Here is a 26,756-nt window from a genome sequence, read left to right on the forward strand (position 1 = left end):
AATGGAGCAGAGGAGCACCAGCAAGGTAAGAGGGTGACACCACCACCTCTCATGAAAGACAGAGGATCATCAGAGCCTGTGTAACTGGGCAGATTAACGGGAAACACGTATTGGTCCTGAAGCCAGTTTCTCTACTGAGCCCATGGTTTTAGCATACAGAAAATAAAACACACATTTTTTAAAGACATTTTACAAGTCTTCCCTGAGGGTCAGACTAACACTACAGTTTCTTTCCACGTGTTTCCATGCTCTCCTTACCAGAGGGGCATGCCATCCATGGGAGCGGTAGCAATAAATCACAGAAACTAGACTCAGAAGAAATCTGAAGTCACACTTTCAAGAGTTAAGAAGCGCCAAAATGAAGCTTTGCCCCTGCAGCCTTCACTGCAGCCCCTCCTGCATGACCAGCATCCTTGCATGACCATAAGAGATACCGGGGAAATGATTGCATGGTCTAATGTACCATTTCTGCATGTTTTGTTTTAAATTAATACTAGAAGGAAAATACTGTTACTAAATTGTAAACCTTGCATTGCTTCAACATATTCCCATCTGTCCAAAACTGTATACATTTTTGAACTGATAATTGTAATGAGATATATATACACACACAGCTCACACACAAGTACTTTATCCATGGAATTACCAAAATTTTTAATGAGGAGCATCACACATTCACTAAAACTGTTCGAAGAGTAAACTCTCAAATACACTATATATGCTAGAAAACATTGCTAAATTTTGACAGCCATTATAATTTTAAAACTAAGATTATTATTGGCTCACCCTGTTATAAGAGCGAGCACTTTAGCTTCCATGATTCCAACCAGAACTAGGTAACAACTATCAATGTATCAAACTACATGAAAGGGAGCATACAGGACTCAGAGGCCATCAGGCACGAGACTGGGAAGGATTTCCTATAAAAATAATTTATAAAAATCTAAATTTAAATTTCTTAAATCTGAAAATGCTTCTGCATTGACAGCTGAGATCTTTCTACTTCACAAAAGCAGTAGCAAATACTTCTGGATGTTGGCAATTCACCTTGTGTCAGCATCCTCCTATTTAAGCCTCCCATTTCTCTTTGGAGGTCTCAAATTAATACTTGCAGAGGCTCAGAGTGCACTTAGGAGTGAGTTTTGGGCAAGATGGCTCCCGTCTGGCAAGAATGAAGTGTTTCTGCTCCAGTTGCCTTCAAAATTAGCAATTTTAAAGTAACTCAAAAATTAGGAGCAGTTAAAGGAGGAAAATGGATTAGAGGCAACTGAAGCAACTACAAACATAAGATACAATATAAAGTCCTATAGTAACCTGTTCACCGTTAACCACCAGTTTGCATATTAGCATACAGGCACCCCAGAAAGACTTGTGTTCACAAATCAGATGTAAGTATTAATGTACACAGACACACAATTGTTTTGCATAACCCTATTATTCTGCCTGCCCACAGAGGAATTAATGTTTGTGTGGCTCAGCTAACGAGCCACACTGCATGCACAGAGCTCCAGAGACTCGGGTCATGCGTTGCTCTTTCTCTGCTGCACTCTCAGAGCAGTAGCCAAGGAGCTCAGGAGGCCCCTGTGCATATGCCACCGGTTACGTGGCTGAAAACATTTACTTTTGATTAGCCGCTTCATTTCTATGCCTCTAGTTCCACAAATGCAACTTCTATATACCTCTAGAAGTAGACTTACAAAATCACAATTAGCTTTTTTTTTTTTTTTTAAAATCGCTGGTCTAAGAGAAGCTCTGAGCTCAGTTACAGCTAGTCTGAACATCAGACTCCTCCTCCCATCCATTTGCATAGAATCATTTAGGTTGGAAAAGGCCTTTAAGATCAAGTCCAACTGTTAACCCAACACTGCCAAGTCTACCACTAAACCACGTCCCTAACCACCACATCTACTATCTTTTAAATACCTTCAGTGATGGCAACTCAACCACTTCCCTTGGGCAGCCTGTTCCAGTGCTTGATAACCTGTTCAGTGAAGAAGTTTTTCCTAATATCCAATCTAAACCTTCCCTGGCACAACTTGAGGCTGTTTCCTCTTGTCCTATCATTTGTTACTTGGGACAAGAGACCAACATCCACCTCACTACAACCTCCTCTCAGGTAGCTGTAGAGAGAGCGATAAGGTCTCCCCTCAGCCTCCTCTTCTCCAGGTTAAACCACCCCAGTTCCCTCAGCCACTCCTCATAGGACTTGTGCTCTAGACCCTTCACCACCTTCGCTGCTCTTCTCTGGACATACTATCACTGAATCATTAGCATTTCTGAAGTGCTGGAGCAGAGCAGCCCTGAAAAGTGAGGATGCATACATGCAGGGTTACGCTTGCTTCCAACTTTTAGCATTTCTCACCCCGTTATTTAGCAGTTTTCTCGCATCACCTCCTTCCTGCCCCCACGTAGATCAAGTTCTGCTCCCACCCCACACACTCTCCACAAACTTACTCTGGTGACAGCTCAAGTTTTCCCCCACCATGCCTACTAACCTGAGCTCCCTTGTAACCCGCTCGTCTCTCACCCACACTGCTGACAAGTGCTGGGCTACTGTCGGCAGCAGCGAGGCTGTTTGATCTTTGTCCATGCTGACAGCTTGGCAAGCACGCCAGCACTAACTGGTCAAACAGCAGCAAGCAGGACAGGTATCTTTCCAGCTCATTGTGCAGGCTTGCCCTGGATGGGAGCACCAATTTAAATGTCTTTCATCTCAGCTCTAATTTTCCTGTAATTGGAAGTAGTTGGTATCTGTGAAACATCCACCTCTCTATCAAATGCGGCTTGAATTAGATTTCAAATTCACACAGGGGGAAGCAGCACAAAGATGCTGCAATCACATAAACCTTGTCTCTTTAAGAAGTTAAGTTTTTCCCACAAACACGCAGACCTTCCCTTGCCATTGTAATCTGGTTCCTGTGGAGGCAGGATGAAGAGATAATTTCACCTAATCAGGAAAGCAGTATGTTCTGATTTTCTTGAAGCTGGGACATGAAGTGAGAGGCCCAGACTAAAGTATTTCAAGGCATTACACAATAAAGTGAAGTCTGAAAGCAGTGCCGTGAAGTTGAAGTCTGCATTGGAAATGTGAGGTTAGACAATCCTGGGCGTGAATACAATGAAAACCCTTCTCCTGGCATTCTCCTGTTTACAAGATGGGTCACCATGTTTAAGGCTTTGCACCCTGAGACTGGAAAGAAATTCCCACTCCTGGAGGCCACAGCAGTCTCCAGCATATGTCTGAGGAGAAAGCTGCACAGACAGACCTTTCCAACAGCCCAGCTGCACTGGGAAGACCATCAACAAAGCCACTTCTGAAGCAGTCCATCTCGCTCTTCTCACAACCATCTCTTCCTACCATACTCCCTTTTTCGTCAGTTGACACCAACCACTCCTGAGATGTGGGACAGGTGTCTCATTTATCATTCCAAAATATTAAACTAACCTGAGGCGATTACAGCAATCAAGGAAAATTAGTCACCACATGAGCTCCCACCTTCTATGAACCACTCCATTATCAAAGCTGCACTCTTCAGTATCTCCAATTACAGCCCCAGAGGGCTCGCTCTCTGTTTGACCAAGGGTTCAAGTTTTGTTTTCTACAGACTTTCCTCCTAAGCCTTTCAAAAACATGGTTCTATAAACTACTGTCCTACATAATGATTTAAAGCAATGCCTCTCAACCATTAAGAAACAGAGCACCATCTTTATAATTACTAGATTATCATTATTAATAGTTTTCAAACCAGCCCTCATATCAGTGCAGAAGTATACTGCAGTCTGAAAAGTAGTAATATCAGCGAAGCATTTACTAGTTTTGAGTGAAAACACATCAGTGGATTTAACCTCCATAAAAGTCTACTATTGCAGGAGTCAAACATGTTAAGGTTTTAAAAAAGTGCTTGGCTCTTCTGAAGAAGTGCCTCCAAAATTCAGTGTGTAGCTGTCTATCATCCGTATTTGGACTATCAAAGCAGCAATGGAAAAATACTTTGCCAGTCCTGTGGGCAGAGCAACATATACCACCACTAAGAGGGTAGTTATACAGATTTTGGACTGTTTGCTTTTACTTGAAAAGTACAAACAGCACTAGCTGCACATAAGTTTTGCTACACAGACACACTTTTATATTCCAACACCACAAACACAACATGCACAAATATTTAGCGTCATTTTTTTTTTTTTATTCTCTCTACTGTCTTTAGCAGAGGCCAGGCATTATAAACCCAATGACCACAATTCACTGTTCAACACCTCTCTAAACCATGTTTTCTGCCTGTTTAGGAAAAAAAAAAAAAAGACTTGGGCAAGGCTCAAGGAAGGCTTGATAAGAAACAGGATGGAGTATGTGCTGCAGAACAGGGACTATGCCTAAACCATCCCTCTTCCTAATAGTTTGTCTCAACGCTTGTGCCTCAGTTTCCCCAACTTTAAAAGCCAAGATAAGCCATCCTTACAAAGCAGACTGAGACACTCACGAAGATTGCTATTTAATTACTATCCACTCTGAGAACACCCTAGACACTGATCACCAGTGACAATCTCTCTGAATCCACCTATGCATGTGAACCTGCATCAGCATTAGTAAAACTTTCAAGAACATCCTGAAATAATTATTCCCAGACTACGACAATTAATTTTTTTTTTTTTAGGAACTTGGATGATAAGCAGACTAACTCTAAAAAACAACACAAAAAAACCCCAAAACCCTCCCAAAAAACATCACAACACTTTTTTTCTTATATGTAAGTTTAAAAGGTAAGAATAACTACTTCAGGCACCTTTCCATTAATTTTTCATTTATGTCGAGTGTCTGAGATCAGACTGCTTAGCTGTAACTATAGCTGTCTGCCTCATGCCTCTCTGCCTGGATACTGTAACATCCTTTAAGTCTTTTCTCAAGAGGGAGAGGAAGAGCAGCATTCCACCACTGCCAGCAACAGAAGTAGCTACTCTAAGAACAGGGATTCAGTACCCTGCTGGCAGTGTCATCAACATTACATAAACTGGTACCAAGCTTTAAATAAAATGGCACTGTAACATGGTGAGAGATGCTTATATCACGATTTAGTTAAAACATAATCTGTAGGGGATGAAACAATAGATTTCATCCAAAGCAGTTTCTAGATCCAGTTCACCACACAAACACATAAACCCTTGTCCCAGCAAATGAGGAACAGGCAGTGACCTTACCATCTAGCAGGAATGAGAAAGCCAGATAAAAGATTAATAATCAATTGTTTTGCTTTTGCACAAGACCTCATTTCTACATAGCCATTTGTCACTTAAAGGGCAAATAAATCAAGGTGACACCACCACTACCCTCTGCTTATGCAGTCCAGTCAGAATGAACAATTCTTCTTAAACATACCCAACCTGCATACAAAAAAGAAAAACACACCAGACCAACTTTGATCATATACTTGGTTACATTATTTGAGTGCCCCTGTAAAAGAAATTCAGACAGGAAATAAGGAAACTGGTCTCATTTAACAGTCATTAGTTTCAGACCTTCCTACAGGAACTCAAACCAACGTGAGAACCATATCCTGTATTTAGGTCTCACTCTTGTCCAACATTTAAGTGTGCCACCAGTCTAAAGCTGTCACAGAAACTAAAGATCAGCAAACACGGAGCCTCCCTGGCAGCAGTGGTCAGTGCTACACATGGATGTGCCTTCCAGGGCCCACCCCGCAAAGCCATGCAACAGGAACCAGCGTACCAAGCAAAGCGGTGAACTGTTATGTTCACAGCAGTGTGGCTGAAGAGACGAGCTACAGAATTTCAATCCCACCTGCAAACACGAAGAGCAGGGCACTTCAACACTATAGTAAATGTTTATTAGGGTTGCTCTGTAACTGCGTAGCTCTCATTCCATCTTTTGCCACTGAAGCAAGTGTTTGCCCTGGCAAGTCAGTTCAAGCATAAATACCTATGGACTCCAAACAGGAAAAAACTCTTTTGTCATGATGACTATTAGAAATCTGACAAATCACCAGCATCCCCGGTGTTGCCTGGATTCAGGCACCTGCTCTTCCCTCCAACACAGAATCTTCATCCAAGGCAGCTTCATGCTATTTACTAGCTGTATCTAGAAGCAGGGCAGTTCCACCACCTGTGAGGTGGACTAAATACACCTATTCAGTATCAGCAGACTACAGTAGTACAGAGTCAGGGTTCCAAAATAAAAAGGACACTACTACATTTTTAGTAAGTTTATTAACACTTCAACTTTTAATATCTTTGAAGAAGGCCTGAAAGATAAGTTTTGCTTATTGACTTTGTCTTTTCCCCTTTGGCAAAATGTCACCTTCCACCTCCTCCCTCCACCCTCCCTCCTCCCAAGAGGATAATGAAGTTTCAAGATAGTGTTTGGTTGCTTCTTATACATAAATTGGCTTCAATCACAGCAGCAGAAACATGCAAGCCTTGGCAAAAGTGTTTGTCAACAGCTTTTAGAGAATGTGTAGAAATGCACAAATAACTTGTGCATTGATACAGATAACTTCTTAGATGAACTTCATACATATATATCTACCTATTTTAAGTGGGTTAAATTTGGTGCCCAGAATTACTACAGAAGCTGTATCCTCTATTTAAACTAGGATTTCTTTTTTCCCCTGAACCATCATACTACCCTTTTTTAAAGTGCTATATTCATAAAAACTTTTAAATACTATTTTGATACTGTATACTTGTTCTACCTTGCCCTTTTGAGAAACCAGAAGACCAAGCAGCAATGCATATTTAACTGAAGCTATGCTTTTACCCTCACACAACTTTATGGGCATCATCGTCTGATCACATCACTAGGAGCAGTGGAGAGACTGTATTTCCCCATGCTTACGTACACAAGTAAGCAGGCAGACAAAGCAAGAAGTTCTAACCATTTCAGGAACAAAGACAAACAATTTAATCCATATTACATAATTCACTGAATACAGTTGATCTCATCCAAAGTGACTCCTGAGAGCAAAATAGTTTTAGCATTACATTTTATATACAGCTATGAAGGGATTACTGGAACCAAGACAGTCTCCTTATACCATTAGTAAGTACACTGGTTACGAGACCGCTGTACACTTTCACTTTGAAGACATTACTTAAACCATAACCAAGCTTTACCACCACCTGTTTGTTATTTACGAAAAAAGTTGTTTCAATCTGATATTATTATTTTCACCTTATTTCTGCTGCCAGACAGCAAAACCTGAGTCAGCTGCATTGAGCAATGACTCCCTTTTTCTGCTCTCAAGTCCTGAAAGTGCTAGCTACCCTTGGAAACCTCCATACACCATGCTGTAAACATTTTATGGTCTTCCAGAGGATTTTTTTTTCCACCGCCCTTCAACACAGGAATGACTGCTCCGGCTGAAGCAAACTACATCCTGCACACTATTGCTTTCGTTATTTTCCACGTAATCAGTTTGGAACAGGCTATGAAAGTTTGATGTGGCAATGTTCTGTTAGAGGAAAAAAAAAAAAAAAAAAAATCAGGAGAATTACACCATTCTGAACCAGCGGAACCAAAATAATCAAGACCTTAACATAGTTTTTCCAGTCACCGGGATGGAAGGAGACTTGAATGCAGACACTGGAACAAGTAATTGAAAACATCTGTGCTTGCATGCTTAAGTGAAAAGATAAGCAGTATTTGCATTTTCTTCATCATCTTCCTTGCACATATGCAAGACTTTATAAAAAAGTTTATCACAGAGCAATGACAGAACATGATGTAATTATAATTTTCTTTTTTTAAAAAAAGCACTAGAAATCAAAGGCAACCAAGATAACGTACATCTTCTCCAGAACATTTTTCTCAGCTACATAAGGTGTGCATACACCAAGGTCTAATACACTTAGCTGCACCACATCAAGTCAAGCTGTCCAAGAGCACACACAATTTTGCTTACAGAAGTATACCCCTTCCACAATTTTTCAGTTTACAAGTAATTCCCTGTATTGGATTATGCTTAGTCAGAAGTACAGATAATGTTTTGTTCCAATACTACTGTTTGTTTTTATGACATATTCAGAGATGAGGCAAGACTGATTAAGTGCAGGGAAGCATTTCAGACCCCCAAAAAATGCATTCTTTAAAACTTAGCTATACATGGTTAACACAGGTAGATCTGTCAAGAATTGCATAAAAATTATTTTCATTCTCTAAAGGCTCACTCAGCAAATACCAACTCTTCTGCATCATGGAATTTACTATGGGTGTCTGAATGATTCAACTTGCATTTTTTGAGTATCTGCTAAACAGAATTACAAACCAAGTTAGTATACGTGAATTAAGTACCCTTATGAAATCAAAAAATAATGTTGACTCCTGGAAGACACCCAGAAGATCCACAGATGGAACAGAAGGTTGATTATTACACTCCTGAACAATCCAAGCAAATTGTTAATATATTGAAAACATTCATGTCTGGTAATTGTACCTGCTGGATATCGAAATTACTCTGTCCCAAAACATCCTCTCTGTAGCTGAAAGCAGCCAGAAAACAGTTCAATTTTTTAAGAAATGGAATGGAAACCTTTCCCCCCCCCCTCCCCAAGCTTCAATTACAACAGTCTAAGCCAGAGACTTAAGCAAATAAACTTCAAAATAGCCATTTGTTACAAGTAGCAAATTACCATGAACAATGAACTTGTTAGGAATCCCTTCTAAGAGTACGACACACACAAACAGGCTACCCAGCAGAAAAATCTGTTAACAATTTTATTCTTTTGTAATGTTAAATATTATGGGACAGGATTGTAAGGATGAAGAACTCTCGACAATGCCTCACAAGGAATAAGAAAAATGCTGCCATGATATTAGCAAAGTAAGGTAAGGAGAAAATTTACACAGTAAGAGGCACCATTTCCCCCAGCATACCTCTTGTCATATTCCTGAATGAGTGGGATTAGCAATCTAATAAATCATTTTTCAAGAGGTAACAGCAACAGATAAAATTTTAAAGGATTATTAAAATAACATTTACAAGACTCTGAACAATTTTTGAATTCTTATTAAAACCACAGAAAGAAAGAACAATTCTTTATTTATGAATTTTCATAAAGGACTGACTGTGCAACTGACACCTGCTATTGATGACTTAATATACAATTTTGTCCAGTAGCCGAACAGTTTGTCTTTTCAGATTGTGTTTTCTAACCGTGCGAGATCATTAAAGGCAAAGCCTGTTATGATGCTGTACACAAAAATGGCCACTTTTGGGCCATACTACCAATGAAGTGGTAGGTAAACAAATCTTTTTCTGGCCAAGAAAAAAAAAAAAAAGGAAGCTGCATTTTGCATGCTTCTCTCACTCATTCTTTCTACAAGATAAACTTCCCTAGAAAGAATCCAATGAAAATGGCTGCAATTACAACAAGAAGCGAAGGAAGAGAATTAGAGCCATTATCTCTGAGGGCCAAAGCTGTGGGTGATCCAGATTTATCCGAGTGCGCTACCTTTCTGAGCCTCAAGCCTTCATCCTGAGGGGGGAAAAAAAACACAGATGGAAAAAAAAATATTTATGAACACATCTTCTTTACAATTGTAAAAACTGAAGTCAAAGGCCAAATTTACTAGCGAACATTTAAATAAAGTTTTAAAAACCCCAAACATTACACCACATCAAAAACACCACATCAAAACATAAACATAGCAAACCATAATATTTCAAGTACAGGTAATCATCTTGTCTCTCTCTTTGCTCTGGTTAAGAAAGATTCTGAAATTCTTGCTAGGTGCAACAAAGAACCCTCCTTTTACATACTATGCGTCAGAATTAAATAGCAGTAATTCCTTACTATTAAGGAGAAACATCTGCTTTGTGTAGAGTGTTTCTCAAAATGTTCCAATGTCATCAGAATTACAGGTGTGGAGACATTATTTCATGGTTCTTTAAAGGACTACCACAGCTAATGAAATTGACAAATATCCAAAAGCAAATACATAGAAAAGTGACATGAAGTCATGTATTCACTAGTGACAGGTTACTGAAATGGCACCTTTACATAAAAATACTGTAGTGTTTGCTTACCTCCTCTGGCTAAACAATAGCTCTTGTTCACTAACAATCCGTGATACTGAATATTACTACTTTGGATCTCATTCATTATTCTTAATGAATAATAATGCAGTCCTGTTAAAAGCTACTAATTCAGTATCTGTGATTTAGACTTAAAGTAACCAAGCCCACCTTAAATAAGACCATTCCATTTAAGAAGAAAATTAAGTAGCTTCAGTATCTCATTCACGACAATCAAAGTTTCAATCACTGAGAATTTCAAAATATACAGTATGTACAGGAGAGTAAAATCGTATTACAAATCAATCTTGACATTCTAATGTTGTATCTACTTCCTGAAATACACATCTATTGGCCTAATTACAAACGAGACCTTTCAATCAAGAAGAGTGAAGCCACTTCAATATAAACACGGAAGCAGAACTTACTCTCAGGTGCCGATTTTCATCCGTCAGCTTCATAATCTCTGCTTGAAGTCTTTTGCACTCCTCCACTAGCTTCCTTGTTTCAGTATCATTAAGTGAAACACTATGTGGTTTTGGCATCGGTCCATCCTGCTTAGATGTGTTCAGTACTGGGGTGGGTTTGCTTGCATCCATATCATTCTACAAACATTAAGAATGACTTGAGAATTTTACTTACCTAGAGAAAAATCATCCACAGCTTAAAATTGAAACAGTCTGGCTACTAATATAGTTCAATGAAGTTTATATTTACAGTAATCTGAACAAAAGACTTCTCTTACCAGTTCAATTCTGCTTGGCTCAAATATTAAAAAACAAGAGAAGAATGCACTGTTCACATTTGGTATTACATGCTACTGAGACAAAAATTAATATTTTAGCTACTTAACACTGACCCAGCAGTCATTCAAATCATGGCATAAAATACACCAGACAGCATTTAAACTTGAGGGAAAAAAATAAAAGGAAGAAAGTAATCCTGCAATAGTAAGAAACAAAACAAAGTAGAGAACAGGTTATGTCACAAACTAAAAGTATGTATGGCACAAAAATTTTGCACTTATACCACCTCTTACTGAAGGAGAATAAAGTACTGCACAAACACAGAATTTAAGTCTCACAGCATCTCTGAAATACACATTACTAATTTTGAATACAATTGAAAGGCCACATAAAAAGCTGTGAAAAAGCCAAAAATAAAACTAAAAATCTAGTTCCCACAGCTCTGCTCAAAATATACAATATTCTTCAATAGACATTAATAATATAGTGGATTCAGCTGTATAGCCCAGATTACCATTCGTAAAAACACAGCATTCACATGGCAATATACTCAGAAACAGCTCATATTCAGATTCAGGCTTCTGTACTCCTACTTGCTCGGCTACACAGCTATGTCATTTAGACCACCACCATAGTGCATCCTTCATAAACAAAGTGGTCCAAGGTAAGTACTAAATGTAACAGAAAACCTTTTAAAAAGTAAAACACATACATGTAATAACAAAGCAACTAAAAGATGCAAGAATTTCTTCAGTTCCTATGCAAGAAGCAGTTATTTGGTCTACAGTATCTACTTGCATTTTACACTTTTTGCAATGCAGCCATAGATAGCTTAAGAGCTAGATCCTGCTACTCCACACAAGTACTCCTAACTGGATTTAAAAAGACCAACATATTTATATCATGAGTAAGCAGATCAGGATCTGTTGCTTTTTTAATTGATTTGCCAGCTGAACTGAATTCCTTTAATAGAACTGAAACATCACTTCAGCTGTTTGACCTCACTGACTAGTTTCTTCATGTCAATCTTCCAGCTATGACTGGTAGGCACCTGAAGAAAGTGGCTGCTGATTGGAGTGAAATATTTGTGTCCTAGTGTAGGTATATCCTGAGGTGGCAGGTGAAGCTTACTCTCAGGACTTGGCAGATTTCTCATTGCCAGGTTTAAGGGATTGACTAGATCAACTGCTAAAGCAGGGTTTTGCAACCCTACGCTGCTGCTCAGAAAAATACAAATATTATGTACAGTCAAAACTATGAGGATATCATGTTAAAAAAAGTACAAAAGGAGGTAGTTTCGTATAATCCACTACACTTCTCTCACTACATTATACATTTTATTAAATTTAAAAAAACACATAATTTTTCTAATATCTAATAGGTAATTTAATAAGAGGGTAAAAACCACAAAAAGTAGACAACTAAGTGCCTTAATAAACGCTAAAACTGTAAAGGTTAAGCATTTAGCACCCACTTAGGCAGCTTACACCTGAATAAAAGGCTGCATCTCATAAAATATCCTTTAAAAAAAAAAAACCACCACACACCAAACAAACCACCAAAACACATTATACTGACATAGCATCTGAAAAATAACTTTACCTTACACTCCAAAAACTGTATAATGAGTGGTTGCAAAGACAGCTACTGGCCAGCTAGCAGCCTTCACAGAGATCCTTTATGCATGTAAATATTGAGATAGTTTTTACATGCAGGGATTCGTGCCACTTTCCCCCAACACACCTTATAGACTACTGTAAAAATTGGACAGTACTAAAAAGAAAAGTCAAATCCATGAAGTGAATAAGGTTGTTTACAGAAATCCTACTTTAGTGCTCTAATTCACAATGCTAAAAGCAGCACCAAAAAAAAACCAACCCAAAACAAAACCTAAACAACCCAAAATACACGCTATTAAGATTCCATAAATCAGAATTTCAAGTATGAGAGGAAAAAAAAAAAGTTAATGCATAAGAATTTAGTCATACTCTGCAAAACTTCTAGGTAACTGGCAATTAACTATTATTCCAAATATCAGGCAACACAAAACAGACATCTTCAGTCTATATACAATGAAACTGTCATCTCCTACACAATTGGAATAGATTTTGTCTGAAGGCAAGAGCATGAAAGAGGTAATGGAATTTACTTTTTTTGTCTGGTTATCTCTTTACCACTATCTTACAAAATGCATTTAGGATTCCCAAAGCATGCATTAACTTCTAATCAGTACTTCCTTTTCTGATTCAACTGAATTAGAAACACCATTTTAAAATTGAAAAGCATTTAATACTTTAAAAAGCAAATGATACAATGTACTTTTCACTGTATGCAGTATTGAAGATTCTTTTTTAATCTGACAGTAATAAAATGCTAAAGCAAATCAATAATAAAATTAATGAAAGGATAATAATTTTCGGCACTAGTCTCCATTGCTGGAGGTTTTTAAGATGCAGTTGGACAGGCTGCTCCCTTTCCAACACAAGGTTGGACTAGATGGTATTTCAAGGTCCCTTTCAATCTGGACTGTTCCATGATTCTATGAATCCTTGAAAAGTTATACACTGAACACACCTCCTGTCTAATTTAGTACAAATTCCTACAATCCATTTAATCAACAAATCAAATAGGTCTAAAAAAAATTCAAAACAAATTTCTGTGAGATCCTACCAGTCAGTGTAGGACAGTTTCTTACTCTTTTCTTACTTACCAGTTTATCATTTTCATTGGGCATTTCAAACACACATCTCAATTTGGAGTCCATTAACTCATCAGGTTTTGCTTCTTTCCACTAAGACAACAATTAATATAGTTACTTAACATGCCAGACTCATGCAAACATCTGAACAGTTCATACGCTTGCTCTTAGTACTTGCCTCCTACACAGCCTAATACTGTCCTTACCCTAGCAGCAATTTTCAGACGTGCTTCCGAATAGCGGTTTTTTGCTCACTTTGACTACTGCAAAGTAATGAAAGCTACAAATAATTAAGTCTGGAAACGAAAATGAGTAAACTGAATGCAAGGATAGATCCAGAGGTTTGCAGGTGATAGGGAAGCGACAATACAGCAGTTCTTTTAACAGACAATGAGGAACAAGTACCATCTGAGTTGGTTTAAGAACAAAGTTCTAGCCCTTGGTAAATGTCCCATCTTGGAAGCACCAATTTTAAACAGAAGATTGAAAGACATCTTTTACTGACTCTATATTTAGTTCCAGAGTAAATTTCTTTCGTTCTTCATATTTTAAATTTTTAGCCACTTCCTCCTTTTACTGCGTAATACATTACAATTTGGGCCTAGAGAATTTTTCAAAGCTGTTTATAAAAAACATTTTAAATTCTAATGGTTATCAATATATTTAAATATTTGTGAAATATGCTGGAATCTCCCTGCTCAATGGACAATTAACTTTCAAAGCATACACTTCATGTGGTTGCCTCAGGCTCAGAGACTCATCTGAAGACTGCAGCAATTTTTCCAACAATAGGTCCTCTGAAGTTACCTCAGAATTGCTGGTTTAACAGACTAGAATATTCAGGCTTTCCATAACATCCTTCCTTTTTTTTTTGTTCTTTTTTTCAGTGGCATTAGTTGTACAGTGACTTTAGCTACCAATTTTCTGCAAGATCTGTTTGTCAGTATTCTATACTTGAACACACTAAGGAAGATTTGAAAGGTATTTCTAAAGGGGATTTTTATATCCTCACCAAATAGTTATGCTTCACTTACCACACATAGCCAAGAGCTATCAGAGCATATTAAGAAAAAGTAAACCTGACCAGCAAGGAAGAGATGTTAACTTTCTAGCTATATGTCTCAAAAGCTTAACAAAATCTAAAAACATTTTCCACTGTTTCCAGTGAAGAGTAATGCCACCACAGTTTTTGCCTTTATGTAAGGGGACAGAGCCTAAACCCACAGTGGTCTAGTGGATTTCAGTGATTTATAAAACCTCATCTTCATCCTTTGTTTCACCTCTCCTCCTCTGCCTTGAGTGAGCATTGAACGTACCTGTGTAAACTCAGGCATTCCTCAAAACAGTCTCTAGAGACAGAAGGCTCTGCATCATTTCCCTCCACCCTAATATACACGCTTACGTCAGTCCACATACACCCTAAAGGGCATGCTTTGACAACTGAAGGCTTCCTTCCAATTGCTGCCAGCTTGTAATGTCAGAAACAGGTGTCTTTACTTTTGAACTAACAAGCACAAACCTAAGTATCTTCTTTCTGAATCTTTCATCAGACCAATCCTGTCAAAGAACTGAATCTACATGTTCTATTAAAACAGAAAATAAATCTATCATTTGTGCTGTGTTTAGCCATTTGCTGTCTCGCAGAGAGAGACATATCTTAGTTTTCCAAATGTTCTAATTCACTTTAATCCCACTCAACATTTCACTTAAAATACTTTTCAGAACAAATGCACCCATTTCATATAGATTCAGACTTGTTGTTTAAATATACTTGATTTCTTCAAATACAATCTGTTTATCCCCTTCAGATTAGTTGCATATAAGGTACAACGTGCCTGTATTTTAACACTGAACTGACTTTACCTTAGACTCACTACTTCCATTCAACCAGTTCACTAGGCAAGTTCTAAGAATTGAGCTTGTATTTAATATTAAAAACTCTGAATCACATATGGAAGTCATTACTTGTTTACAGAAAACCCAATTCTTCTCCAAAAATAAACCGCAGAAACATAATTCATTTACATTTAAGCCTGAATTTTTAAGGACAAAAACCCAACAGTCATTGTACCCCATTTTTACTTACCACTGCTTCCATATCTGAAATATTTGGTGGTGCATAGGTTGTTTGTACCATAAACTTGTGTTTACTCTTCTCATTTGGGTCATAGTCAAAAGGCTGCAGCATTACTGTTCAAAAGAAAAAACAAAGCATAAAACTCTGGTTCTTCAGCTAATCACTGTAACAAGCATGCTATCCACTTCAGATTTGCTTCTCACCGAACAGATACTGAAAGTTAAAATACAAAGGCAGTGTTGAAAGTAGAGCAGATGTACACTGTAGCAACAGGTACTGAAAGAAAAAAGTTTTTCAGTCTGGTGTAGCTGACATGATTATTTCCATAATTACTATAGCTAGAAGGCATTTCATATACACAACTATGAACAACCAGATCCTCCTGTAAGACAAAAAAACCCCCAAGCAAACACCACAGAACTTTTCTTTGGAATAAACACATTTCATGATTAAGTGAATGCAAAGTTAAAGAACTGTAGCACACACGACTATAGTTACTCAGGGGAAAAAGAAAAAAAAACAAACAGGAGAGAGAACCTACCTCAGTAGACCATCAAGCAGTGGGGCAAGTTCAACTGACTTCTAAAGGTGCATTAATGCTGGGAGCAAAACTACTAAAATGGTTCATTCAAACTACTGTTATTATAGAAGGTGAAGCTGCCTGGGGCTTTAATAATACATCCACTTTCAAACTGAGCTCTTTAAAAAAAATTATAGTGATTAGTTATGTACTAACTACACTACACATTTTACTCAAGTTTTAACATTCTTAACCATAAGTCCAGTCTAACAGTTAACATTTATCCAGAAGTACTCCACTTTATTCTATTGCAAGTTTTGGGCCTCCACCACATTTTATCAGTGAAGAAAGAGGGATGGGATTCAAAATCAAATTCCCTGTAAAGGCAGCTTTAAGTGAAACATTTAAGTAAAACTCATAATACCCACTCCTTGCATTTTATCTTATGTATTTTCTTGCTGAAATTTCAGCTTTCAACGTACTGTAATGCACATTTAAAAAAAAAAAAACACCTTCTGGATGAAAACAGACATTTTTGACACAACATAGTTTGTCCTACAAGTACCAGAGGTAGAGTATGCAAGAGATTTGGACTTTCTGAATGACCTTTTTCCTGTACTTTCAGCTTTCCAAAGTTGAAAACTGTTGGTCAAGAACAGAAACTCATGTTTCTGAAGTTATTATTTTGAAATGTTCACAAGCTCAGTGAAAAAAATTACATCACTAACAGTATTTATAGCCTCCATTATTTCTACAGCGCTACAATACTTTTAAATGAAAGATTTAATTAAAGAAGCACAGTACCTTCATCCATCCAAGTTGTACAATGCCATCCACGAGCAGACTGTGTTTTTACACCACATAGCAGTTGTCCAGGTCACCCTGGCATCACTATTTTTTGTGTGGTTTCTTTAGTTCAAAGGGACTGAAATAACATGATGTGTGTGATACATACCAGGAGATTTGAACTTTTATAGGATATAGCTCCATATCCAGGGGCATAATATAAGGGTTTGCAGAAATACCTGAATACACAATGTTTGTTACAGTAGTGTTGGGGGCCTACCAAAGCAAAGAGATAGATACACAACCAGCAGAGTCCACCTCCAACTGTAACATCTGTCTGAAGTGGACTCTGAAGCAAACTATCATGCTCACCCCCTTGTCTTCTCTCAGAGACAATTAGTTGCCTTACTCCAGATGGGAGAACAGGACCACACAAATTATATTTATATGTGTATATGGCTACACTTGCAACTTGATCTACCAGAGGACAAGGACTCAAGAGTGAACTGTACAGATAAATTATTTGCCAGTGTACATACACTTTTCTTCCACAGAATGGGAATTCTAGTTCAGTATATCTTTACACAAAATTAAAGAGAAGCTGAAGTAGTTTCAGATTTAAAAAAAAACCAAGAATTACATTTATGGAGTCCTATCAACAGGTATCTGTATATTTATTTATTTTACAGCAATGAAAAAGCTAGAGCAGAAATACTGATTTAGCTGGAAAAACACAGTCTGCTCTGAACAATCTTTCCATATATACCATATACCAATTCAGTCTGTAGACTTCAATACTGCTACAACAATTCATTTATATTTTCCATAATTCTGAATCTTCATTATAGTTCAACATGCTTCCCTTCACACAGCGAGTAAATTCTTCACGGTAGGACTGAACTGCATTAGTTTATTTTATAAAGTACAATATCAAAATTACTAACTTGGCCTTTCCAAATTTACTAGCACCTATGAAAATAAATTACTTCTAAATTTAATTACACTGCCACCTAACTTTAGGCCTTAAACACTAGTTACAAGCTGCAGGTGTTTGCTACAGGATGGTTTATTTTTTTTTCCTTAAATGTTACATACAGCATAATCAAAGGATAAGTGAATAGTCTGAATCAGGTATATTTTACAGACAAAGCACATAAAGGAGTTGCAGTATTTGACATGCTTTCAAACAGTCCTATTTGGAAAGGTTTAAAAAGCCAAGTTTCCTTAATCATTGGTCTCACTGTGATCCAAAACATAACTGATCAAACTAAATGCTTCTTTCAGGTACGGATGCTATAGCAATTTATCTCTAAGAACTGTTCCATCAACAGACTACTGAATAGCACACAGTACTTCAGTTTTCTAAAGCCAGGGGAACAGATGGAGTAACCTGAAAGCCAGCTTTCCATCATCAGAGAACTTCTTCACCTGCTGGCAGAATTCCTGGATAACTAGTTAAATAAACTTTATGTTCTTTGACCGCTCAGTAACAACTGAAAAACTGACTGAGTTGAAAAGCAGCAGAAAAAGACAATCCACAAATTCAAAGAGTTCTTCAAGCTCCTCATGGTTTTAAGTAATCATGGAAAAATCTCATTAATATATGAAGCCACAGTTTTCAACATGTTCTTGGAATCCCTGAGTAGTCCAGAGATCACACCTAGGGGAGCTGCAACGAACAGTTATGAAAGCAAGCCTCTTATTAACAGGCCTAGGAGGGCTTTATCTCCACAAAAAAACCCAACCTTAAAGGGGTCTGAAAACCAGAAGGAAGAACAGTAACAAGTAACAGTAACAAGTTGTTAAGGAAGAAGAATAACACATTATATTCTGAAAAGAAAAATCAACAACAAGCAACCACTGTTAACAAGTTAACAACAAGCAATAAATGATATAACAATAGGTAATAAAGGGCATCAAGGTAAAGAATAACAGGTCTTACCAAATTAGCATTTTCTGAAAAAAATGTATAAAAATGGCTGAAGAAGGTTACCTTGTGATTCACATTTGAATAATAAACAAAATGCTCATGGACTTCCTTAAAATGACTGTTGCATCATATAAACAATGAATTTAAAACTTGGCTTGACTCTGAATCAGCACAATGCATTTATACAGGCTGAAGACAGCTAACACTATCAACATTTAGCTCTGAACATGGAGTTTCAGCTCATGGTATCCTATGGTGTTTCTCTGCACAACAATGTGAGAGAAATCTATTTTTAATTATACGAAAGATGAGTCAGCACCAAAAACATTCCGTTGAGGGATTAATGAGATAAAGTGGGTCACTAGAAAAATTATCTGCGTACTTGGCTTACCAAGTGACCCAAAAGAAATTATATGCTTAAAAACAAAAAGATGAAGCTGACATTTCTGGGAAGAGAACTTAATTCTGAAAAGCACTGTGGAATCATTGTAACTAAACTAACTACACATGAAAGCATCTTGGGGTCACTGTAGTTGAATAACTGCATGAGAATCCAGTAATACAGAAAAAAGGAAAACAAAGATTCCCTGCTATGCAAACTGAAGATTTGAGTAGTATGACACACTTTCCCTTTATTGGTGAACCTGAGGCTGAAATGTTGTTTATAGCTCCAACATTGCCTCATTTAAAAAACTGAAATATTCAAAGTATTAAAAAGATGATTTGTAACTATGAAAACACATTTTACAATAGGCAAGTGACATACTTCAATCTATTCAATTCCCTGAAAGTCCAGAAATATCTTGACCGTGATGCATGACTATACACAGGAAAGATCCCTGATACCAGATCAAACACACAGTTAAGACAAAATGGCTGTAAGTTGAAGACGGAAATAAAGTAGGCTTGACTCTAGAATACTGAACCAATACCCAGCAAAAAGATCTTTCATCCACAAGATGCTGGATTGTCCATGGTAAGCAACACTGAAATTTTATCATATCAGTACAATATCATAGAACAGTACAATATCAGAACAGTATCACAGAACAGTCTGGGTTACAAGGGACCTTAACGATCATCTTGTTCCAACCCCCCTGTCATGGGCAGGGACACCTTCCACTAGTCCAGGCTGCTCAAAGCCCCGTCCAACCTGCCCTTGAACACTGCCAGGGAGGGGGCATCCACAGCTTCTCTGGGCAACCTGTTCCAGTGTCTCACCACCCTCACAGGAAAGAATTTCTTCCTTATCTCTAATCTAAATCAAACCTCTTGCAGCTTAAAGCCATTACCCCTCATCCTATCCCTACACTCCCTGATAAAGACTCCCTCCCCATCTTTCCTGTCGGCCCCCTTTAAGTACTGGAAGGCTGTTACAAGGTCTCTCCTGAGCCTTCTCTTCTCCAGGCTGAACAACCCCAACTCTCTCAGCCTGTCCCCATAAGGGAGGTGCTCCAGCCCCCAGATCATCTTCATGGCCTCTTCTGGACCCGCTCAAGCAGGTCCATGTCCTTCTTATGCTGGGGACCTCAGAGCTGGACACAGCACTCCAGGTGGGGTCTCACAAGAGCTCAGCCTGCTGGTCACACTTCTCTTGATGCAGACCAAGATACGATTGGCCTTCTGGCCTGCAAGCGCACACGGCTGGGTCAGATTCAGTTTTTCATCCACCAATACACAAGTCCTTCTCCACAGGCCTGCCCTCAATCCACTTACCACCCAGCCTGTATTTGTGCATGGATCTGCCTCGACCCACATGCAGGACCTTGCACTTGGCCTTGTTGAACTCCATGAGGTTTGCATATGCCCACCTCTCAAGCCTGTCAAGGTCCCTCTGGATGCCATCCCTTCCCTCCAGTGTGGCAATCGCACCACACAGCTTGGTGTTGTCAGCAAACTTGATGAGGGTGCACTCAATCCCGCTGTCCATGTCACCAACAAAGATGTTAAACACCACCCGATCCCAACATTGACCCCTGAGGAACGTCACTCATCACTGCTCTCCACTTGGACATCGAGTCATTAACCACAGCTCTCTGAGTGCGACCATTCAGCCAATTCCTTATCCACCAAATGGTCCATCCCTCAATCCATGTCTCTCCAATTCAGAGGCAAGGATGTCATGCAGGACAGTGTCAAAAGCTTTGCACAACTCCAGGTAGATGACATCAGTTGCTCTTTCCTTCTCCACCAACGCTGTAACCCCACCATAGAAGGGCACAAAATTTGTCAGGCACGATTTAGCCTTAGTGAAGCCACGTTGGCTGTCACCAATCACCAAAATCCTTATCTTCCACGTGTCCTAGCACAGTTTCCAGGAGGATCCACTCCGTGATCTCGCCAGGCACAGAGGTGAGACTGACTGGCCTGTAGTTCCCTAGGTCTTCTGGTTTTCCCTTTTTAAAAATGGGGGTTATGTTTCCCCTTTTCCAGTCAGTGGGAACTTCACCCAACTGCCACAACTTCTCAAATATGATGGGTAGGGGCTTAGTTACTTCATCCGCCAGTTCCCTCAGGAACCACAGGTGCATCTCATCAGGTCCCATGGACTTGTGCACCTTCAGGTTGCTTAGATGGTCCTGAACCTGATCTTCTCCTACAGTGGGTGGTTCTTCATTCACCCAGTCCCCACCTTTGCTTTCCGCAACTTGGGCAGTGTGGTTGGAGCACTTGTCCATGAAGACTGAGTCAAAAAGGTCACTGAGCACCTCAGCCTTCTCCATATTCCACGTAACCAGCTTTCTTATTTCCTTCCGGAGAGGGCCCACATTGTCTCTGGTCTTGCTTTTACCACCAATGCACCTACAGAAGCTTTTCTTGTTGCCCTTGATGTCCCTGGCCAGATTTAGTTCTTTCAGGGCTTTGGCCTTCCTAACCTGATCCCTGGCTGCTTCACGGTTTCTCTGTATCCCTCCCAGGCTACCTGTCCTTGCTTTCACCCTCTGTAGGCTTCCTTTCTGTGTTTGAGCTTGTCCAGGAGCTCCTTGTTCATCCACACAGGCCTCCTGGCGGTCTTACCTGACTTCCTCTTTGTCAGGATGCATCGCTCCTGAGCTTGGAGGGGGTGATCCTTGAATATTAACCAGCTTTCTTGGGCCCCTCTTCCCTCCAGGGCTTTAGCCCATGCTACTCTGCCAGGCAGATCCCTGAAGACACCTCTCCTGAAGTCCAGGGTAGGGAGTTTGCACTGCGCCCTCCTTGCTGCCCTCAGGATCTTGAACTCCATCATTTCATGGTCACTGCAGTCAAGGCTGCCCTTGAGCTTCACACTCCCCACCAGCTCCTCCTTGTTGGTGAGAAAAGGGTCGAGCATAGCAGCTCTCTTTGTTGGCTCCTCTGTCACTTGGAGAACGAAGTTACCATCAATGCGTTCCAGGAACCTCCTGGATTCCTTATGTCCTGCTGTGTTGTCCCTCCAATGGATATTGGGTTGGTTGAAGTCCCCCAAGAGGACCAGGGCTTACCAACATGAAGCTGCTCCTGTCTGTCTATAAAGGGCCTGGTCTGCCCAGTCTTCCTGGTCAGGTGGTCTGTAGCAGACCCCCACTATAATATATCCTGTCCCTGCCTTCCCTTTAATCCTGACTCATGAGCTCTCGGCCAACTCCTCATCCATGCACTCCAGCTGGTCACTGACATAGAGGGCAACCCCCCCTCCATCACATTCTACAGATCATATTAGGTTAGAAAACTGGTATCTCTCCTTTAAGGAAAGTTACTATACATTTTTAATCAATCATAAAGTTTTCCTGAGTTATTCCTTGCAACATTTGAACATATCACCTGAAGATTCTTTTAAACTTCCCAAAGGGTGTAAGGATATGAATCTGAAAAGCTCTGAGGATTGCCCCGTGTTTCCATTTTGCTTTGCTACAGCTCTCAAAGGGTTCTATAAAATCAGCTTTCTAGACTTGGGAGATCCTGGAGCTCACACCCCTATTGCCTGTAATCTCTATAACCTATAAAACCACAGCATATAAAAAGAGGATTCCCCTCTCTCCAAGTTGGGAAATATGGTAGGTGCAGAGAAATAAAAGAGTTTCTCACCTCTTACAGTCACTGGTTTGAGAATCCCCTTTATTCTGGAGATTCCTACCTCAAAACGATTGGGAGAATGACCTACAAAGATCATTTACCAAATCAGAAGACTGATACCTAGTCATTTCCCATTTTCTTGAGAACGTCTACTCCCACAATTACTAACACCTGGTCTTTCTGACATTGTACAGTCCAGTATAGGATTGGACCATTATATACAACCAGCTATCAAAACTCTGTGGATTGTCAGAATGAAGTACATAAACCAAACCTACATGGAGTTTCATGCAAAAAAAAGAAAATATTGTCTGGCTTCAGGACTCACACTCTGCTGAAAATTAAGGATTTTTTTTTAATCCCCTTACCCAAAAAACAAAAACACAATAAGGAGAGAGTGTCTCTACAGTGGAACATACAAGATTTCTTTTCAAGTTTAAGGGCTACAAACTGCTCCACCTACCTAAAAAGACAGAAAATACGGGTTTTTTAAAGCAATTTAATGATTACCCCTTCACATATACTACCGTGATAAATGGAAGAATTATGAAACAATAGAGTCCAGGGACAAATACTATGGTCAAAACAACTGGTCTACAATTGTGAATTTTTTTTTTTTTTTAAATGCAATGAACCGTCAAATGTTAAACTTTAAACACATCTGAGCAGTCAAACAATGCCCTACTTCATGATATAAAGCATGAATATAGAAGTCTGAAGGCAAAGGTACTGTTAATATCACTGCCCATTTCCAACTTTCTTTTCCTCCTTTTTAGAGAGCTGCCAATAAATGTGACAAACAGCAAATATTTCTGTATGGAAGATTTGTCATGGATCATTGCAGCTCTACATCAAATTGACATTGCCCTAATGAAGAAGAGGAGTTTTTTTTTTTTAAAAAGCTGACAAACTTCATACAGCCTCTAAGATCAAGCATTAGGGAACTTTGTGAAAGGCCTAAAAAGGTCTAATGCACAACTGTACATATCTGTTTTTACCTGAAACAATAACAGACGATCCTGGATCAATAATTCCACTGTTCGGCCTCACACAGTACCGACGAGGTGCTGTGGTCTTCACTTTGAAGCATACTTTTCTATCTGATGGATTTCGTAGTTTAAGATTTGTAGTTACTACATCTGTAAAGGGACCTGAAAAAAGGTTTGGTTTTTTTTAAATATGCATCTATCTCTGGGAAAGAAATCTGTTTATACAGTACAAATTACTCTTAAAATATAACTTGATGGCAACAAACTTCTAAAAGCAAGTTAAACCTTACATCTGTCAAGCATATATACTGTTACATGCAAAGCACACTCTATCACCTTAGTTCTAATAATACACATTACAGCAATCAACAAATAACTCTTAAATAGTATTACAGACTCAAGCTGCTAGCCCAAGAAGTTCATACATACATATGCTAATCTTACCAAATCATTCTTAACATTTCAAATACCTAGGAGGTAATGGTCATATGCAAAAGTCAATTTTGCTCAATTTTAATTTAGGAGTAGAGGCAACATATGCTTTGGAACTCTTTCAACTGTTTAAAGAAAGAAAAGGCGTGATATTGAAACATACTACCGTTCTTGAGATTTCAACTTCTGTTGCACTTCTGAGCTGCCACAGACTTGACAGAAACAGACATCAACCTCATCTTTTAAAATAGGCAAGGGAGATGATACTCTGTTTATGCATATACTCTAACTGATCCACAGAAAATAAGCTGTAGTTGTCATATTTACATATTCAATGCAGTGTATTCTCTAAATTGTGTTTATGTAAACCATCAGGATAGGAATTGCATCTAAGACTGGATCGGACAACAGGCATAATTTCAATGTCAAGCTGCAAAAGCACATCTTCCAGGAGAGATCATCTTCGTGTGATGCCATACAGTAGCAGCACAAAAAGCAAGTAAGGTTCACAGTGTTCTCAGCTGTGTTAATCTCCCTTACGCTTGTGTCATCTGAAAGCAAGACTGCACAGGCACTAGAAGAATGTATCTTAGAAAAAGGAACTTCACATGAACAAGAAATTTATTCAATAATATTTCATGTGTACATTAACTTAAGAGCCTTCAGTTCTTTAAAAAACACACATTAAATTACTACAAAATAATTTTCATCAGTATTGAAAACATGACAGCTACTCTTTCATTAAAAAAAAACACAAAGAAAGCAAACTTTAGATTAAATTGGATGAAAAAATATATGTGATATGAACAAGTGGCAAGGTACAATAAAACCACTAATTGCATAAGACAAAGGAAATCAATTCTTTTCTGAACACTTTATTCCACAGAGGTGGCAGACTACTCTGAAGGAAACTGTACTGGCCACTATCAAACATGTTACTACACTAGAGGGCTCACTATCTGACCAGTGTCTTTGCTTCTATAACTCTCATTCCAAATCCTTGATTTTGAGAGAGTGCTAAACAGAGCCTTGACACAAAACACCAAGATACAAATCAATAAAGGACTAAAACGTGAATTGCCGAGATGTAGATGAAGATACATGTGAGCTAGGTTTACATTCAATGAGACTCTTCAGAGAGAACAGGAACTGTTACTTGTCTGAAACTTCACTTCTAATCTGCTTCATACAGTGGATGAAATAGTCACTCCTCTCTATCCAAGCAAACGTGACACAGCCCCCAAGAGGAAGATTTACAAAAATACTTCAAAGTTTCCTGCCACTTGCCTCTTGATGCCTCTTGCAGGATCCAGTTGCATTTACTTATAGAGTGATCCAAAAATAACTCCCATCACCCATACCACAAGCAGAACTAAAATCAGGCAGCTGAATAATCCTCTAAATCTCAGACTGGTGATACACTCAGAAAAGACCAAATATTTATTTTTTCAAGCTACACAAACATTTTTGAGGAAGTTATTCTGAGAGCTTTACTAATAACCACTTAGGCATTGCCTTTGCAGTGCCCAGCGGTATACAGCACTTGAATCTGGCTTTCAAAACTGTGCGTTGTTTTCTTTTTAATTCCAACTCTAGACAACCTGAGGAGCTCTGCTTATCAATCTTCTCAACTACTATTACTAAGGAATCTTTGCTCAAAGGAAAAAAAGCTCAGTTCAAAGGCTCATTTTGAAAGGCACAGTCATCAATAAAAGGAGCTATGCTATTCAAAAATAGCTTATTTAAGACAAAAAAAAGCAGTGAACTTATAAACTGATGATAAACTGTTTTTTAAAACTTTTTAAAAAAGATGTTCTGTTTCTTTTGAGACATGAAAAGTCCCTTCATGCCTGTCTCCTCAAAGTGCATAATAATGATAGGATTCAAAATACTCTTCAAATTATTCTGATATTTACTGTCAGTTCTAACACCACAGATAATTAAAAAAAAAAAAAAAAAACCTGCTTTTGTTCCCCAGGTACATGAATGCAGTGACCTCCTTTGCATTTCCTGAATACTTCCCAAAAAAGAGCCTTTATCTCAGGGACATTTTTTAGTGTCAGATATTTCTTTCAGAGTGGACTGAAATCTTTTTTAAGGTCTAAAGCACCCTTCTGTCACCTGCTTTCTAAAAGATTTAAAGAAAAAAAGATGTATAAAGCCTCTCAAGACTTGCAACCATGAGATTTAATACATAGCGGGTAACAAACTGGTGCACAAAAGGAAAAGATGACTGAATTTCACTGTTTCTGCAGAACCCAGCTATTTTGGTAGTCAGCACCAACAGACAGTACTGATCTGAGTATGGACAGGAAGGAGCAGACACAAAGATAGTAAATCAGAAAAATGTATCTATTACCATTCAAAGGAGCTGCACGAGCTAAAGTAGCATGACATATCCTTCAAAAAAGAAACCATGCAACAGCAGAAGAGGATTCTGGAGTTCCCACTCACACAAACATAAATACCACTACCGTCGGGGGAGTGCAGAAAAAAAAGTACAAGCTGGTACTAACAG

At 38.7% G+C, this 26,756-nt stretch overlaps 1 protein-coding gene across 2 annotated transcripts in view; it reads right to left on the reverse strand.

Moving 5' to 3' along the window:
- Positions 1 to 6,889: 6,889 nt before the first annotated feature.
- Positions 6,890 to 26,756, reverse strand: part of VAPA (VAMP associated protein A) — a 38,378-nt gene continuing 18,511 nt past the window's right edge. The window contains exons 2-6 of one of the 2 annotated variants that reach the window (XM_074878205.1): positions 23,816 to 23,968; positions 15,556 to 15,659; positions 13,482 to 13,562; positions 10,454 to 10,630; positions 6,890 to 9,486 (exon numbers count right to left, since the gene is read on the reverse strand). In XM_074878205.1, coding sequence (XP_074734306.1) covers positions 9,328 to 9,486; positions 10,454 to 10,630; positions 13,482 to 13,562; positions 15,556 to 15,659; positions 23,816 to 23,968 — 674 coding nt within the window. In that variant the 3' untranslated portion in view covers positions 6,890 to 9,327. The remainder of the gene's footprint in view (positions 9,487 to 10,453; positions 10,631 to 13,481; positions 13,563 to 15,555; positions 15,660 to 23,815; positions 23,969 to 26,756) is intronic. The other variant, XM_074878213.1, reaches the window with a different exon arrangement.

This window comes from Strix uralensis, chromosome 1 (genome assembly GCF_047716275.1).
Source record: "Strix uralensis isolate ZFMK-TIS-50842 chromosome 1, bStrUra1, whole genome shotgun sequence".
In the NCBI taxonomy this organism is placed as follows: domain Eukaryota; kingdom Metazoa; phylum Chordata; class Aves; order Strigiformes; family Strigidae; genus Strix; species Strix uralensis.